General features: G+C 43.2%; 4 protein-coding genes across 10 annotated transcripts in view; 2 read left to right on the top strand and 2 right to left on the bottom strand.

The window, feature by feature from the left end:
- Nucleotides 1-7,076, top strand: part of LOC117573733 (uncharacterized) — a 37,576-nt gene extending 30,500 nt beyond the window's left edge. For 2 of the 7 annotated variants that reach the window (XM_034257109.2, XM_034257108.2), the window contains 7 exons: nucleotides 81-159; nucleotides 1,024-1,127; nucleotides 1,225-1,362; nucleotides 1,438-1,662; nucleotides 1,831-2,037; nucleotides 2,822-3,032; nucleotides 3,098-7,071. In XM_034257109.2, coding sequence (XP_034113000.1) covers nucleotides 81-159; nucleotides 1,024-1,127; nucleotides 1,225-1,362; nucleotides 1,438-1,662; nucleotides 1,831-2,037; nucleotides 2,822-3,032; nucleotides 3,098-5,606 — 3,473 coding nt within the window. In that variant the 3' untranslated portion in view covers nucleotides 5,607-7,071. Of the gene's footprint in view, nucleotides 1-80; nucleotides 160-1,023; nucleotides 1,128-1,224; nucleotides 1,363-1,437; nucleotides 2,038-2,821; nucleotides 3,033-3,097 lie in introns of all 7 variants that reach the window. The other 5 variants (XM_052007253.1, XM_052007252.1, XM_034257107.2 and 2 more) reach the window with 4 other exon arrangements.
- A 2,868-nt stretch (nucleotides 7,077-9,944) lies between these two features.
- LOC117573467 (glutamate--cysteine ligase regulatory subunit) lies at nucleotides 9,945-11,357 on the bottom strand. Its single transcript, XM_034256692.2, has one exon. The coding sequence runs from the start codon at nucleotides 11,199-11,201 to the stop codon at nucleotides 10,335-10,337; it is 867 nt and encodes a 288-aa protein (XP_034112583.1). The 5' UTR covers nucleotides 11,202-11,357; the 3' UTR covers nucleotides 9,945-10,334.
- A 283-nt stretch (nucleotides 11,358-11,640) lies between these two features.
- Nucleotides 11,641-12,342, top strand: LOC117573468 (uncharacterized). Its single transcript, XM_052006882.1, has 2 exons — nucleotides 11,641-11,664; nucleotides 11,788-12,342. Exon 2 carries the CDS (start codon nucleotides 11,797-11,799, stop codon nucleotides 12,340-12,342), a length of 546 nt encoding a protein of 181 aa, XP_051862842.1. The 5' UTR covers nucleotides 11,641-11,664; nucleotides 11,788-11,796.
- Nucleotides 12,343-12,353: 11 nt separating this feature from the next.
- On the bottom strand, nucleotides 12,354-15,348 carry LOC117573466 (wolframin). Its single transcript, XM_034256691.2, has 4 exons — nucleotides 15,196-15,348; nucleotides 15,025-15,123; nucleotides 13,386-14,971; nucleotides 12,354-13,332 (listed from the first exon to the last, which is right to left on the bottom strand). Exons 1-4 carry the CDS (start codon nucleotides 15,257-15,259, stop codon nucleotides 12,457-12,459), a joined length of 2,625 nt encoding a protein of 874 aa, XP_034112582.1. The 5' UTR covers nucleotides 15,260-15,348; the 3' UTR covers nucleotides 12,354-12,456.
- Nucleotides 15,349-15,423: the final 75 nt, after the last annotated feature.

Below are 15,423 nucleotides of genomic sequence, written 5' to 3'. Positions count from 1 at the left end.
TCTTAATCTATCTTATCTATATATTCTAATCTAATCACATAAATCAATCTTAATCTAACCCACATTTCTTGTATTCACAGCGCTCTTTTCGGCCGTGGAGAATGGACATCTGGACAAGGCACGCACCATACTGGAGTCCACGGATGTCGATGTCAATAGGTAATAAATCAGTTAATGATTAAAGTTTATAGTTATTTATATTTTGGTCTATAAAAATTTATTATGTTCAAGTATAAGCTTAACTTGATTAGCCAATGTTAAACTTTAGGGATTGTAGAAATCTCTTCGATATTCTTTTGTAAAAAATCTTTTTGGTCAACTCTAAAACATTCAAGATTTAATCAAACTTGGAATAGAGATGAATATCAGAAATTCATTTGAACATGAAGGCCTCAGTTGCACTTTTTTGATTCTTTTACTCAATTGTAATTTAAAGTTGCAAATAAATCTAATATATTAAAAGATCGGACACAGATATCTTTTTCCATAAGGTTAATAAAAACAGATTTTCAAGAAATCATTGCTAAAGTCTAGAGATGGTATAAATACAGATAATGTGGGTACGATATAGATATCAAGAATTTAAAGAATTATTGCTATAGTCTAAAGATTAAATAAATTTCCTCTATATGTATAAAACTCTCCTTTCGCTGACCGATATAGAACTCCTTTTTCATATGGAAGAATAATAAATATATTGACAATGGAGAATTTAGTCAACTTTTATTAAAGTCTAGCGATGGAATGCATGTTCATCTTTTTTATATATTATTGTATCAATCTAATAGTGAGGCAGGTGACACTTCCACCGGCAGTTTAATGTGAATAACCCTTTTCTATAAATAAATTTACTATTCAATTTTAACTCTTATTTAAGCCTGCCTCAATTTCATTAAAGTATAATAACAAAATATATTCTTGTAATGCCAATTAATTCTCGAAAAGCTTTAATACAAACTTGGCAAAGTTTTGTGCCTGGTTAATTGCTGCACTTATTCAACGCAAATTCTCTGTAATCCACAGCATCAATACGGATGGACTCTCGGCACTGGATGTGGCGGTGCTCAGCAATAATCGCTCCATGACCAAGATGCTCTTGCAGCATGGCGCTCTCGAGGGCTCTCAGTGTAAGTGTGCGAGTAGAGTTTGATTGTCCAATGATAAGCCATTGATGATGACTTTTGTTAATCCCTCTCGATTGCTGTTGTTTTGCGCTGTGTGTAGTTTCCGTGGAAAGCATTGGCACTAAGCTGAATGGTCTGCTCAAAGATGCCGAGTCACGTATACATGATCTCAGCGGACCGGAGGGACTATGTCCACCCGTCTTCCAATCGCGTCCATCGATATCCAGCATCATAATTGGTGAGTGTTGTGGCTGCTTGCCCTCTTCACATCTCTAATTGAAGCCCATATTCATTGGAATTATCTTTTTCACAGGCAATACGGGTTCCTCGGTCACCGGTTGTACTGGCAACGAGGTGGATAAGCAGATTGGCATTTGGGAGCGTCGGGTGAAGGGTCTGCGTCGCATGCTCCTCGGCTGGGATCAGGCGAGGCCACCAGATGCGCCTGCTTCCGTGGTGGTCGATGTCACCGGTGACAATTCCATCAGCTTGCAAATACTAGAACCATTCGAGGGCGCCATCGGAACTAAATTCAAAGGTAAAACCACTTGCAAATCCCATTCTCATGCGTTTTCGCATTCGCATTCCCATGGCCATGACCAGCGGATGTGCATATGCCTGAGGTCAACCACAGATTTGCGGTTGCCTAGGGTTGGTTTGGGGATTTTGGCTTGCTTTGATTTGACGTTTCGCTTGTTAACCGCAGTTCAATGGTCAACACGCGCGGACTTCAACAATGTGGTCGGCGAGCGGGAGCTGCTCGATTGGATTAGCTTCCATGGCACCATGGGTGCGCAGTGCAACATCTCTGGCCTCACTCAGGGACGGCGTTACTTCCTCCGCGCTGCATGCGGCAATGTCAAGGGCTGGGGCAACTATCTAAACTCTGTGCCCGCCAGCGTTGCACCCTCAAGTGAGTAGACAATTCTATCAGTAGCCAGCTTTTTATCTATCATCGATCTGTGTACTTTTTTATCTCTGACTATCTGTAAACGTGTAGAGATATTAATTTATTTTGTATCTCTTGACAGTAATCCCTCGTCACAATGACGTTGCGCAAAAAGCAACTTTAATTTATCTAATAATGATTTATATATGTATATCAGTATCTACCTCTTTTTGTCTATTAGTCTATGTTTATATGTTTTTATCTTACTACATATATATCCTTTTATTAATATATTATTTATTTAATCTGTAAATCTAACTAAGTAACAAATGTATCTGTCCCGTTGAATCACTCTATTGATTTGTATTTTTCTTTCTATACTCGTATCTTTATCTACTTTAGTCATATACATATAGCATTTCACTATCCACATTATAGTAAGAATATATTTTCAACTGCTTCACATCAATCTATGTATATTTTAGTATCAATTTTTACGCTATCTTCAAATATGTTCTGTTATCACTTCTTAATTTTCATATATCTATAAATCTAACAAAAATGCATATCAAAGTGTCTGTGTTGGTAGTTTATAAACTTATTTCATTATTTTTAATCTAAAATATATTCTATATCTAAGTTTATCTGCTAGCTGCTAGTTTATACACTTATTTCATTATCTTTAATCTAAAATATATTCTATATATAAGTTTATATGTCCGACAAGATAAGATAAAAACTTTCCATTTATTTATCTGAACTTTAATTTTTACGTATTATTCATGAATATTTTTATCTATATCTCTAGCCTGGCGCGATTTGGATAACCGCGAAGATCGCTTCTTTGGTCGCCAACGCATTTTGGACAACTTGTTTACCGCCGTGCGGTTGGCGCGTCCTGCAGATGTCTCCGAGCTCACATTGGATCCAGGCAGCGTACAGCGAAGGAATCCCAAAAAGAAAACCACCATCAAACAGCTATTTTCAGTGACCTCCAAATTTCAAAAGACGCTGCGACGGTGAGAAAAATATAACTTGCTTATGTTGCGTAAACTTAATAATTTGAAAATTTTACTCTCCACAGTGGCATCTACTTCGCCTGCATTGTGCACTGCGATGACAAGGTGCTGGTGACCAGTGAGGACTTTCCGCCCGTCATTGAGATAGACGAATCGTATCCGAGTGCGCTGCACATCGACTACTACTGGCTGATGAAGGTTGCCTGCACGTGGGAGGATGTCAAATCGCTGCGCTCGGATATGGAACGCAATCTCACCTCGCCGGTGCACTTTCGCACCAAACTGCTGTCGGCCGTCTGTCAAATGCAATCCGCGCTGGGCATCACCGATCTGGGGCAGCTGTACTATAAACCATTGCGCGATGCGCAAGGAACTGTGGTGTTGACTTGCGTGCAGTCGGTGAAGAGCCAGAAGACGGTTTCCATACTCAACTCACGCTGGCTGCCGGTTAGCAAACTGCAGAAGAAACTCGGTGCACTCCACGAGGATTACAATATTAATGAGCTGTTGATCTCTAGCATCGGCGATCAGCTGTATTATCAACAGGCAGCTCTGCAACGCCTCGAACCGGGTCTCTATTTGGGTTACCTAAAGATGCAGGCCTCAATGGATCAAATACAGATCGTTGTGCCTGTGAAGACGCCCAATGTGCTGCCCCACTGCAAGGTGCGTGAGAACAGTCACATCACAGCCGAGGAATGGCAGGCGTTGCATCGCAGTGACAGCGATCCGATGCGTTTGCGGCTGGACTTTAGTGCACCCGGCGATGGGAATGGGAACAATGCTGCGACCGAGGTGCAGAGTCTGTTTCTGATCGATCTCAGCAATGCAATGCATCGACTCTTTGCCAGCATGAACATCAAGCCAGCCGATGCGGCCACACATCGTCTCTACGACGTTGAGGTGATCGAACACAGTCGCGACATTAGCTTCCTCATCGTGTGTCCCTCTGTGGAGGCTTCATGCGCAGTGCCCGGACAGTCAGAGTTGCTACTGCAGCGCGATGATCTGGCCAGCCTCAGTATTCAGGCCTTCGAGATGATTCACCTGCGCACCTATCAGCCAGCGATTGTGCAGAAGTATGCGCGTCTCTCGTGCATTCTGGAGCTGGACACGGCGATGGCAACGCATTCACATCGCGAGGCTTTCTCCAGCAGCGAGCTACAGGCGGCCAAGGAGCGATTGGCAACACTGCAGGATCTGAGCGCCAATTTGACGCTGGTGTGGAAGAGCGTTCGCTGGCTCATGGATGTGGTGGCCTACGCAAGGAATAAGCATGCTCAATCTTCGCTGCCCATGCGCGACATTCTCGAGTTTGCGCATGTGCGTGGCGACGAAACAACGGGCAAACAGCTGCTGCAGTTGCCGCTGCGCGAGTCCAAGTTCAACAAGACGGGACGTGGCAGCTGGCCGGGACCAGGAGCGAATGATGAGGCCGAGCGTCAGGGCAAGCCGGAGCACTCAAAGTCCGAGACGAATCTGGGACATAGTGTGCTAACGCCTGTGGCTGTGGATGCTGTCGACAAGCAGTCAACACAACATCAGCAACAGCAAACGCAGCAGCAACAACAGCAGCAGCCACAACAGCAACACCAACAACAGCAGCAACAACAGTTGCTGCAAGTGAGCAGCAATGAGTATGCGGCATCCACCAGCTCTGAGGTTTCGTTGCGCAAAAACAGCGGCGACTCTGTGAGCTCCGCCTACACAGCACGCAGTTTCTACTCCGCCGCCGACTCCGCTTCCGACGGCAGCAGCAGCGTCTTTGCTTTGCCCCCCTCGCGTTCCGACGACACCTTGGCCGAGGCGCTGCGCCATCCGGCGTCGGCCACAGCGCAACGCAAGCGCACCAGCTCCAACATTGGTCCCATTCCCACGCCTCTGATCACTGTGCACAGCTCCAGCTCGGCGCCTTATTTGGGAGGCTCGAGTGTTTCGTTGCGCACGGGCAGCGGCGCCTTTGCCACCGACTTGGAGCACAAACCGTTGAAGCCTGCTGCCGAGTACAAAGTGAAGGCTGCATCGAGTGCGAATCTACGCGAAGGTGGACTCTATTTGAAGAGCTCGCTCTCTGCGCTGCAGCCAGAGCTAAAGCCCGTGGGCAGTGAGGAACCGATTGCCAGCACCTCGAAGGCATCGTCGACCAAGAGTCTGGTGCATCAGAGCAGCGAAGAGGACACGGCCAGCTGTTCCAGCCTGAATGCCGAGCAGAGCTCGACGGGTGCGGGCATCATCCAAGTGTACACCGCCTACAACACGGGCTTGGCCAGCGGCACCAGCCTCAAGCTGCATGTGACCCCGAAGACAACGGCACGCGAGGTCATCAATCTGGTCGTGAAGCAGCTCAACATGGCAGCGGTGCTGAAGGGCAGCAAGGGACCCATCTACAGCGCCGATATGCTGGACAATTTCTGCCTGGTCGCAGTGATTGGAGCCCGAGAGCGTTGTCTGCGCGATGACTTTAAGCCGCTGCAGCTGCAGAGTCCCTGGAAGAAGGGGCGTCTCTATGTGCGGCAGAAGCACGAGCTACTCGCAGCCATTGAGCACTCGAATCGCAAATCGCATTTGATCTAAATGTGTAGTATATAAGTCAATCACACCCACAGCCACACACACACTCTTACACATGGACAGACTTGTATTGTTGTTGGATTTCTTTAGTTGTTTCTTCCCAGACAAAGTTCGACGACCAATTCCCCAAATTAGACTGAATTTCATACATTGCGTTATATGTATGCAAAATGACAACAAATTATGCATTATGAAAATGGTATTATTATATATTTTGAATATTTTTACATCATACACACACACACACTACACACACACACATATATGATGTACATATAGCACATAAAGAATGATGAATTGTTGTTAGTTTTTCTAGAAGATGATGATGATGGCTTGATTTAAGTGCAACCGATTACACCAATATATGATATATATATATAATAAAACACTATATATACATAGCTAACTAGATGTATATGTGTATGTATTTTTATCGTACTATGATGTATTTTTGTAGTTTAGTAAACAAGAACAAAATGTTTTGATTGTATTTTTGTGGCATTTTTAGGCGCACGGATTTTTTATTACCATAAATATATAAATTATTGTATTACAACAATGTGTATTAACGGTCGCTACTGTTAAATATCAAGAATTGCAAGACAAGCAACCAGAATTAAGTATTATTGAACAAATGTCAATAAACAACGTTTTAAAGTGTAATAACCCTCTCTCTATCTCACTCACTCACTCACTCTATCTCTCACTCTCTCTCTCTCTTGATGTGTGTATGTGTTCGTTAATGATAACTATTCCATTCGGAGTGCACAAAAAGAAAAACATACATATGTATTTTAGCTGTAAACAAATAAACTATGAACTATTAAAGTTACAAAATATTTACAAAAACAAAAACAAAGTGTTGAAGAAGAAAAAATGATATTATATTATAGATTAGACTATCTATCAAAGCGCCGCAAACTAGTCCAGATGATTTTCTGTATCGATCTTTTATATTTTTGTTGCTTGTCTTCTGCATGTCCTTCTTCCTCATTTAAAGCACCTCCATCCATATATGATAGAAGTATTTGTATTTTGTGTGAGTTTCCCATTAACTTTACCTATCTAAATGTGACAAGTTAGTTGATGTCTAGAACTAATTAAACATATTAAAAATAGATGTACATGTAAATTAGCTGCAGTTCTTCAAGTCTATGTCTTTACTGTACAAAAAAAATGGTAGTTGAACAAAACGTTAAATGTTTCCTCTCGGTTCAATATGATAACTACACTTACAACTGTAACATCTAACATTATATTTTATTGAACTTTGAAATTGACGGCAACCTCATCATGAGTCCATAAAATAAAAATGATAAACGTAATAATCGCATCTCTGTTCAGAGACTAAGACCAAAACAATGTTTTTTGTAAATATTTATTCATTTTGAATGGCTAAACAATTTTGATAAAGTTTTTTATTATGCGTTCAACAACAGTCAGTCAAGGATCAGCAACGAAAATAGCTAGGAATTAGCAATCCCTAAAAAAAATATATGAAATACAACTGCTCAGTTCAATTGATCAAATTATCAGCAGCAAAAAAACTACAACGAATGCTCCCCAAAAAAGAAAAAAGAAAAAACAAATACAATTCGAATTTAATTTCTAGATTTAGTTAACTATTGTTATTGTCGTTTGATAAGCATAATTAAACAATCTAAATTGTCAAACAAGTCGCCGTCCGTCCCCAAAGAGATCAATTGGTTTTCTGCAAAAAACTGAAACCAAGAAGTTTTTATCGAACAAAAAAGAGTATTATTTATGTCGGTGAGATTAGTTAATGACGCAATCTAATTGTAACTAAATTAATTAAGAGATATTAAAGGTTCGAATACGAGTATGCATATGTATATAGAAAGATTTATACATATGTGCCCAGTAATAAATTATATAATGAGACAGAAAGTTGATGTATGTACGATTAAGTAGTTGCTAAATATATACGAGTATGTATATTTAAACCAATAAATATATATGTATGTATGTATGTATGTATATGCATAATACATGTTTGTAGATTAGCTAAAAATGTCTTTAGACTAAACACTGACCCAACAACTAAGTAAATGAATAAGATAGTAAAACTCTTATCAAGTGTTAAACTCATACTCTCTCGTACTAACTGCATGTTAAACAATCCTAATCGATTCTGTTTTGTGTATTTTGGTGTGTGTTAACTATGTACAACAACTAAACAACAACAGCCATAATATGTAACAACAATAACAAAAAGAAAACAAATGCAACAAATGCAATGATGATTGTATGAAATACACGGCATTATCTTAGAGACACTGGAAACGTAGGAAGAAATGTGTAAAGCAAATGATGGGAGAAGTTATGCTCGATACAAAGCATACTTATTCAATTAATTTAAATAAAGACTTAATAACTGTTATGGTGTCATTTCGAAACTGGTTTCTATTATTATTAATATATGTATATCGCAACACATCAATGCTCACTCAACTATAATTCCACCAGAGGATCACCCGCAATACGACGAACGGTCTGTAGTCATGCAGAACATAAATAGAATGCATTGAAATCTCAGCTGTATACTACAATTAATCACAAATATTAAGTATACGACGAGTGACACAATCTGCAATTGAATCAAATGGAATTTGTTGTTGACTTTTCAGCTGAAATCTCAAATTACCGCTCGTAATCACAATGATAAGAGCCTCTTTAGATTCGAGGCCTTTCTATCATATCACAATTTCCTGATACACACACGCACACACACACACAACACTCACACCCACCTAATCGCATATATCACCTGCACTCGGCCAATTTGATAGCAGCTCAAGTTCCCACATGCAAAGTAATATTTATCTGTTAACACAAATTTAAGTACATGGAAGTAAGGCAACTGGTTCCGTGTGATTTCCGTGGGAAGTTTCGCAGTTGACACTCGTCTATGCGTCATCGTTCCCTTCCCGTGACGAAATACAACGCAAGTGATTTCCAGTCGCTTCTATAAATTGACCCCCAAACAAGACCAAACACAAACATAACGATCGCTGGATAAACGCAACCAACTATCGTCTGACTCATTTGCACACATTACGCAGCGGCATATTGCCATCTCGCTCGAACGCAGGTCATTAGAAAAGCAAGTCATGACGACGTCGCAGTCTCTGGCTCAGTCGCTGCCGCTGCCTCTGCTGCAGTCGCAGTCGCAGTCGCTGTTCACACAGCGGGGCAGTGAAAAAAATTTTCGATTTTTTTTCGAGTCTGTTTTGGACATTTGCCTGTTGTCGTGTTTTTAGAACAAACAGACAAACACATGGATTATGGGAATACTATATAGAGAAAAGTGGTATATTTGTGCATATGGATATAAATTCAATGAATTTCACCACAATTACTTACCATGTACTTACAAAGTATGTGTCTAATTAAGCCTTTGCGATGACGACACCACTTGCCACCACTCGATTAGAAACTAAATGCCACAGCACACACACACACACACACATGCACACGATATTCACACGTATATGAATACATCCTATGTGTATTAGCGGGGCAAGGTCTTTGGTTTATTGGCGTATTGCTGCCGCATGCATTCATCCAGCCCAACAACAATGGTTTTTCGCTCAGCTCAGTCACAACGACTTGAAAAATACTCTACACTCTACACTCAATCAGCAGCCATATATAACCTTAAGTGTAATAAAGCTGAAGTGCCTTCCTTTGCTGATTGCGATTCAAATATATTGTCAAAAATATATGTATATTGCCAAGGCAGTTAACTTATTATTATTATTAGACTAGCCATATTATTTATATTTGCCGATTTTACGAGGGGGTTTTGAGACTATCGGTAGCACCTCCGGTAATATATTTGAAATATTTATTTGGCATGTAGTGTGCCTAATTTGCCCCTATACTACACACAATTACTTGTGCGATTGTTGTTGCCATTCTATTAATTTAAAATAATGACAAGTCTCATTGTGGGCTCAACACCACGTGATTTTGAACTCAAAGCCAGACATGTTGCAGGGTCTGACTCAAAAGGGTCATAACTAATATATAGTACACTATATATGCATGTATATAGTATATATGTTTGTATGATGTTTGTTACATGATGTGTAACAACTCGTATTACGCGAGGCGGGCGCCCTTAGAAATTAAGATAACGAGTGTTACTCGACGTATACTTGATTTGAGTTGAGCACACACTCACAAAACCGGTTGCATACTTTTATTTATTTACATACGTATTAATCACGCAAATATGCGCACACATGTAATATGCGTACTTTTGTGACCCTAAACCAAACCGAACAATATCCCAATAAACAATAAACAAAAGCTGTGTTCGTTTTAGAAAAATTGTTTATATTCAATAAAAAAAAAAACAATAGCAGAAAACTTTTCACAATCGAATTCAATTGAAGAAGAGAAGCGAATGCCATTTCGCTTACAGTTTCGCTTGGGTTTTTTCTTTCATTTTTTTCGTGGTTTTGTATAACAAACAATAAGTACATAAGTATTACATAGACGCATACAAGCAACGTACATGAGATGTACATAGAAAATACATACATACATTTGCGTACGTTGTGCATACAATATCTCTTGCTCTACATATATATGTATAATATATATACCATATATACTATAAAATTCACCTTTGAACTATGCCAATACAAACAAACAAATACAAGTCTGCTCTCCTCATCATCATCATCCTCATCCGCTTCCAGTTCAATTATTGGCCTGACTTGGCTTCGAGGCACCAACAATGTAACCCTTGGCAGTGAGAACGCCACGACAACGAACATGAACCTGATAACGAAGTGACCAATCGATTGTGTAGCCGGGCGCCAGGCCATCGAACTGTTCCTCGGGCAGCAGCAGCTCGGGATCACTGTGGGTGTTGAGCACTAGCTCGTGCTCCTTGCAGAATTCCTGAAGATCCGCGGGCACCACACAGCAGGCCGCCAGATTCACCTGGGCAATGCTTGGAGGCACCTCGGCTTGCGAATGCAACTCCTGCAGCGCCTTGGCATCCAGATCCGCGATACCCAACTGCTTGATCTTCTGTTGTTGTGCATACTGCTCCAGTTGCTTGTAGAGCACCTTCAGTTCGGCGATGCCCTTCTCTCCATTGCGTTGACTCCAGCCCTCGCTTGGTGTGGTGCTGGCATTTCCCTCAGAGCAGGGCGATTTGACTTGTGTTGTGGTCGCTTGCGTTGCGTTGACAACATTGGGATGGTAAGCGAGCACCACGTTGTCCACATGCGTCACATTAAGTATGTTGAGTAGCGCATCGACGGCCTCCTGAACGCATTCTGTCGACTGCCTGTTGAGGAATATCTTTGCACCAATGCTTATCTCATTGCGGCCGTTCTCCGTCAATTTGTTGTTCAGCTCTTGGGTGGCGCAGAGCACGCGGCCATGCAACTTGTCGATTTCGACCACCACGCGCTCGGCATTGGGATCGCTGTGCAGTGTGATTTTGAGGCCATCGTAGAGCTCCTCGTTGGATTTGCGTTGGCCCAGTTCGTTGTTGATGATGTTGCCAGTGCTGATTACCACGTTCTGGTAGTTTTTCGTTACTGTTGGTATCATGTTGTAGTAATTGGTAGTGTTGTTTCTTCTCTTTTTTTAATGCAATTCCCGTTTGTAGATAAGCGACACACACAATCTCAGGTGGGCGACAATAGCACTCGTCTCGTCGGTCTGTGTTTCTGTTTTGTTCCGACAACCGTGCACAACGGCACTTAAATAAGAAATAAGTGCAACGGCAGCAACGTGACCGCAGTCCTCATTTGTAAATACACTATTTGTGGTAGCTAATTATACCAAATATACCGTAATAAAACAACTGACATGGTTACACTTTAATGTGTTTTGGAATATATTTATTGAAAAATTGAAAACTTTGACCTCAGTTTCTTACTTTTGTAATTTTTTAATGGTATTAATTGTATTATCTGTTATTCATTGCAGCAAATTTTCACTGCGACAGCATCAGCGAAATATCGTTTTTATGTACAAGTTCACAATAGAATGACATAAATGTTATCGATAAGTTGGTATATTTGCTACGTACTATCGAGTACATTGAGTTAGTAATCTGTGTCTCGCGCCTTGTCTTCAATAGTTCGTTACTTAAAATTTGATTGCCATTATTTCCTCTACGATTTCATTTTAGTTTGAAAATATGTGCTTAACAAATGTACGCGACTGGTTGGTACTCCTGACTATGGAGTTCTATTTGGATAGATTCAAAGAGAGCGGCTATAATTCCATTGGAATGTGCAAACAAATAATGTACAGTGATTTGATCATGTTGGGTATTGAAAACTTGGCCCATCGACAACTGCTCTTAGATGGCGTACAACTGCTGCAAAACTCCAAAGAATTTCCAATTTGCTCAGAGCCATGCCAGCAACATATCAACACACCGGATCCACTAACCATAGACATTGACTGTCATTTGGAGGAGTCGATGGAAACAATGATCAAGGAACACTACGCTGCCCTGCTGTCGCCACCCATTGTCCCCAAGCAGAAAAAGAAACGAGCTAAGGAGACCAAAGGAAACTATGCTTCTCCGCTGACACCAACTGCTATTGCCATGAAGAAACTGTGCCTCGATGATAATGATAACTTCACGTTCGAAGAGGCAATTTGTATAAACATAGAACCCGACTTTAATTTGCTTTCTACGGCGCAGAGACCCGGTGGTTTGAAAACCGACAAATAAATTAAATTACGTTAACAATAAAACATATTTTGTATTCACTTCAATCTCAACAGGGATTTGTTCAACTAATGGCTAAATAATAATAATGTCTTTCGAGCGCTTCTCTCATCGCATCTATTTGAATGTGATCAAGGGACTCAGCAGAGCATTCAGCAAATACTTGATGCCACGCATCAGATCCTGCATCCTTGCATCCACTGGTGACGAATGCACCGCCTTTTGAATGCTCGCCGAGCTCAATGCGGCATTATGGCAATCCAGACACTCGATGGTCTTCAGCTCCACCTGAGGAGGAGCACTAGACCCAAGCACATAATGCTCCCGCACATTGTTGGGCAGAAGACGCGAATTGTGCAAAGTGCCATAGAACATGACGCGATCGCCGCGTTGCAACAGCTGTGTGAAGTTGCCAAAATCATGATGGGCACGAAGCACAACTCCGGTGGTCGTGGACCGTCCCAAGATGCTGCCACTGGCCGCCACCTGCACCAGCAGTTCGTATTCATAGCGATTCCAACGCTGCAGCGTGCAATGTCCCGTCTGGGCACTCAGATCCTTGATGACACGCTGCCATTCCACGCACTGATCATCCTGCTTGGGATCACACTGAAAGTGCTTGGCAATGTTCTCGCCATGCACGCAGCGCAACAGTTTGCCTAGCCAATTGGGCAGATAGTTGGCCACTACATCCTCCAGTACATTGGCCACTCGAGCAATCTGCACCTGCGACACTTTGCCTTCCCAGGCTACAAACATGCCATTTAAATGCGAGCAACGCAGCTGTGCTTTGATCTTGTTGGGCTGCTCCTGCACAGGCTGTGCACACAGCTCGTAGAAGCGCTCCCATTGCAGGGCAACTGGCACGGAGTGGCGACCAGCACTCGAGGTGGACAAGACGGTGGGTACGGCGTTGTAACGTGGGGTATCCTTGAAGCTGGACGTCATATAGGGAAAGACCAGCATACAGGCGGTGGTGAGGCCAACAAGAAGCTGTAAATTCGATTATTATAAAGTGATTTATTGTAGGGAAGACAGCAACTCACCTGCAACATTGTTATGTACTTTTGTGTGGCACGATTAAGAGCCAATACACAGGAGAGCAGCACCACCAAGGAGCAGGCAATGGCAGTTGATCCCCATCGCAGATGTTCGCTGGCCAAGCCCAAGCTATCGATGGCCACAAAGACGGGCACCAGCAGCGCCACAATGCCAAACAGCGGTAGGAAGAGCACAACGCCAGCCAGTCCCAAAGCAGCGCGCATTGCACCGAACACTGTGGCACTCTGTGAGGTGACAATGCAGACCTGGAGCCAGCTCAGCGTGACGCAGTGTGGTATCAAATAGGTGTAGACGCCATGCCAGCTGGAGCGCTTCGCCAGCAGCACTAGGAGCAGCGGTATCAACAGATAGAGAGCGGTGCGACAATTCAGACAGAACTCGATGCCATTGCCAATGACAAACGAGGAGAAGGTGGGCACTCGGAGGTCCAAGAAACGCCAGTGTGTGGACACGACTTCATCCATTTCATAGGGATACTTGGCCAGCACATTGACGGCAAATGAGACAATGACCAGCCAATCGGGCAGCACTGGAGATGCGGCAAACATAAAGACGCCCAGAGTGATGAAGGTAAAAGCACCCGAGATGATGGTCAGCTCCGAGTGCGGCAGCCATGCGTCGGTCACCAGCGGATAGACAATCAGATTGCAGATGAAAGCGCCGAAATAATACAGATATGGCTTCATGTTGTTGCGCAAGAAACGCTGCTCCGAGATCTCTGCCTCAATGTTGTGATCCCCGTAGCTGAGAAACAGTCCCGACCAGATGCGAAAGTCCACAAACTGCTGCTTGGTCTTCAGCATGCGACAAGTGGACCACAGCATCACGCCCAGACTTAAATAGTAGCTGATCAGCGGTAGCAATTGTCGCTCCGTGTCCGCCAGCGTGCTCCACCAGGCAATCAGCACCAAGAGGCTGCAACGCACACTCAGCGGCAGCATGGCGGGCAGTGCTATGATAAGGTTGATGAGGCGATGATAAAGCAGCGTAAAGAAGACGAGCGGATGGAAGATCATGCGATAAAAGCAGGGCACATGATCCAAGCTCTGTGGATGGGGCACCGATAGCGTCAGCGTCTCATTCACACTGGGCATGCGACCAGCGCTGTAATTGGCGGCTGCTGAGACCAGTTGTGCCTCGGTGATGAAGCGGCGTCGCTTCACATTCGTGTCCCGTCCAATGGTGGCTGCATCTTCCAGCGGTTCACGTTCCCAATCGCTGACGTCATCCTCGGTGTTGGAAGACGAGGCATCTTCGTTGGCAGCGCCACGGCGGCGTCGTTTGCGTTGCAAGTTGTAAATTCGACGCATCTTGCGCTCCAGTTGCTTGGGTGTGATGTGTTCGTTGCCATTCGAGAGGCAGGCAAAGAGTTCTCGGGCTGCTTTGCGTGCGGCACGTTCGCCCGGTGTCATGGCCAGACAGCGACGCACTTCGTCCGCATTGTCGGCTGTAATGCCGCTGCCGTCGTTGTAGCATTTCCGGAGCAGTTGCACGGCTTCCTCGTGTCCTTGCTGCGCTGCGCTGATAAGCCAATGAATCGCCTTTTGACTCTCGTTGGCCACGTTGGGTTCTGTGGACGATGGTACTTATAAACTGACAGCAGTTGTTAAAGATAGCACTTACCAATTGCATTCTCTAGCAGCTTTTTGCCCAAGTCGTACTGCACCTGAGGACATCCTTCCTCTGCAATATGTTCTTTGAGTTTGTTGAGCGACGCACGATCTATTGGCATTAAAAACATAATTATTTCTTAGTGCTGTGCGCATGTTTGTGGCCTGCTGCGATTGCTGTTACCTTCGAGATTCCAACGCCTCCTTTTGCTGACACCTGTGGGCGCATTTTGGGTCCAGGTGGCCATTTGTCAGCAACGAATTGCTGTTTTGTTTACAAATTGCAAAGTGCTAATGCTAAACTTGCCGCCAGTGTGACCGTAGTGTGTTGAATGAAAAAGCTACATATCGAATTAACGATATTAACTATCGCACATAATAAGTAGGCATGCAGCGATAATTATCAACAATG

Source organism: Drosophila albomicans, chromosome 2R (genome assembly GCF_009650485.2).
Source record: "Drosophila albomicans strain 15112-1751.03 chromosome 2R, ASM965048v2, whole genome shotgun sequence".
NCBI classification, from domain to species: domain Eukaryota; kingdom Metazoa; phylum Arthropoda; class Insecta; order Diptera; family Drosophilidae; genus Drosophila; species Drosophila albomicans.
Note: the sequence above shows the minus strand (reverse complement) of the source record. Positions and strands in the feature narration are given on the sequence as shown.

Bases quoted from the DNA above. Each gene is read 5' to 3' on its own strand.
- LOC117573467 (XM_034256692.2), bottom strand. From the start codon at position 11,201: ATGATACCAACAGTAACGAAAAACTACCAGAACGTGGTAATCAGCACT.
- LOC117573468 (XM_052006882.1), top strand. From the start codon at position 11,797: ATGTGCTTAACAAATGTACGCGACTGGTTGGTACTCCTGACTATGGAG.
- LOC117573466 (XM_034256691.2), bottom strand. From the start codon at position 15,259: ATGGCCACCTGGACCCAAAATGCGCCCACAGGTGTCAGCAAAAGGAGG. The intron at 15,124-15,195 runs GTAACAGCAATC...TAATGCCAATAG, and splicing joins GAGGCGTTGGAATCTCGAAG to ATCGTGCGTCGCTCAACAAA. The intron at 14,972-15,024 runs GTAAGTGCTATC...CATCGTCCACAG, and splicing joins GCTGCTAGAGAATGCAATTG to AACCCAACGTGGCCAACGAG.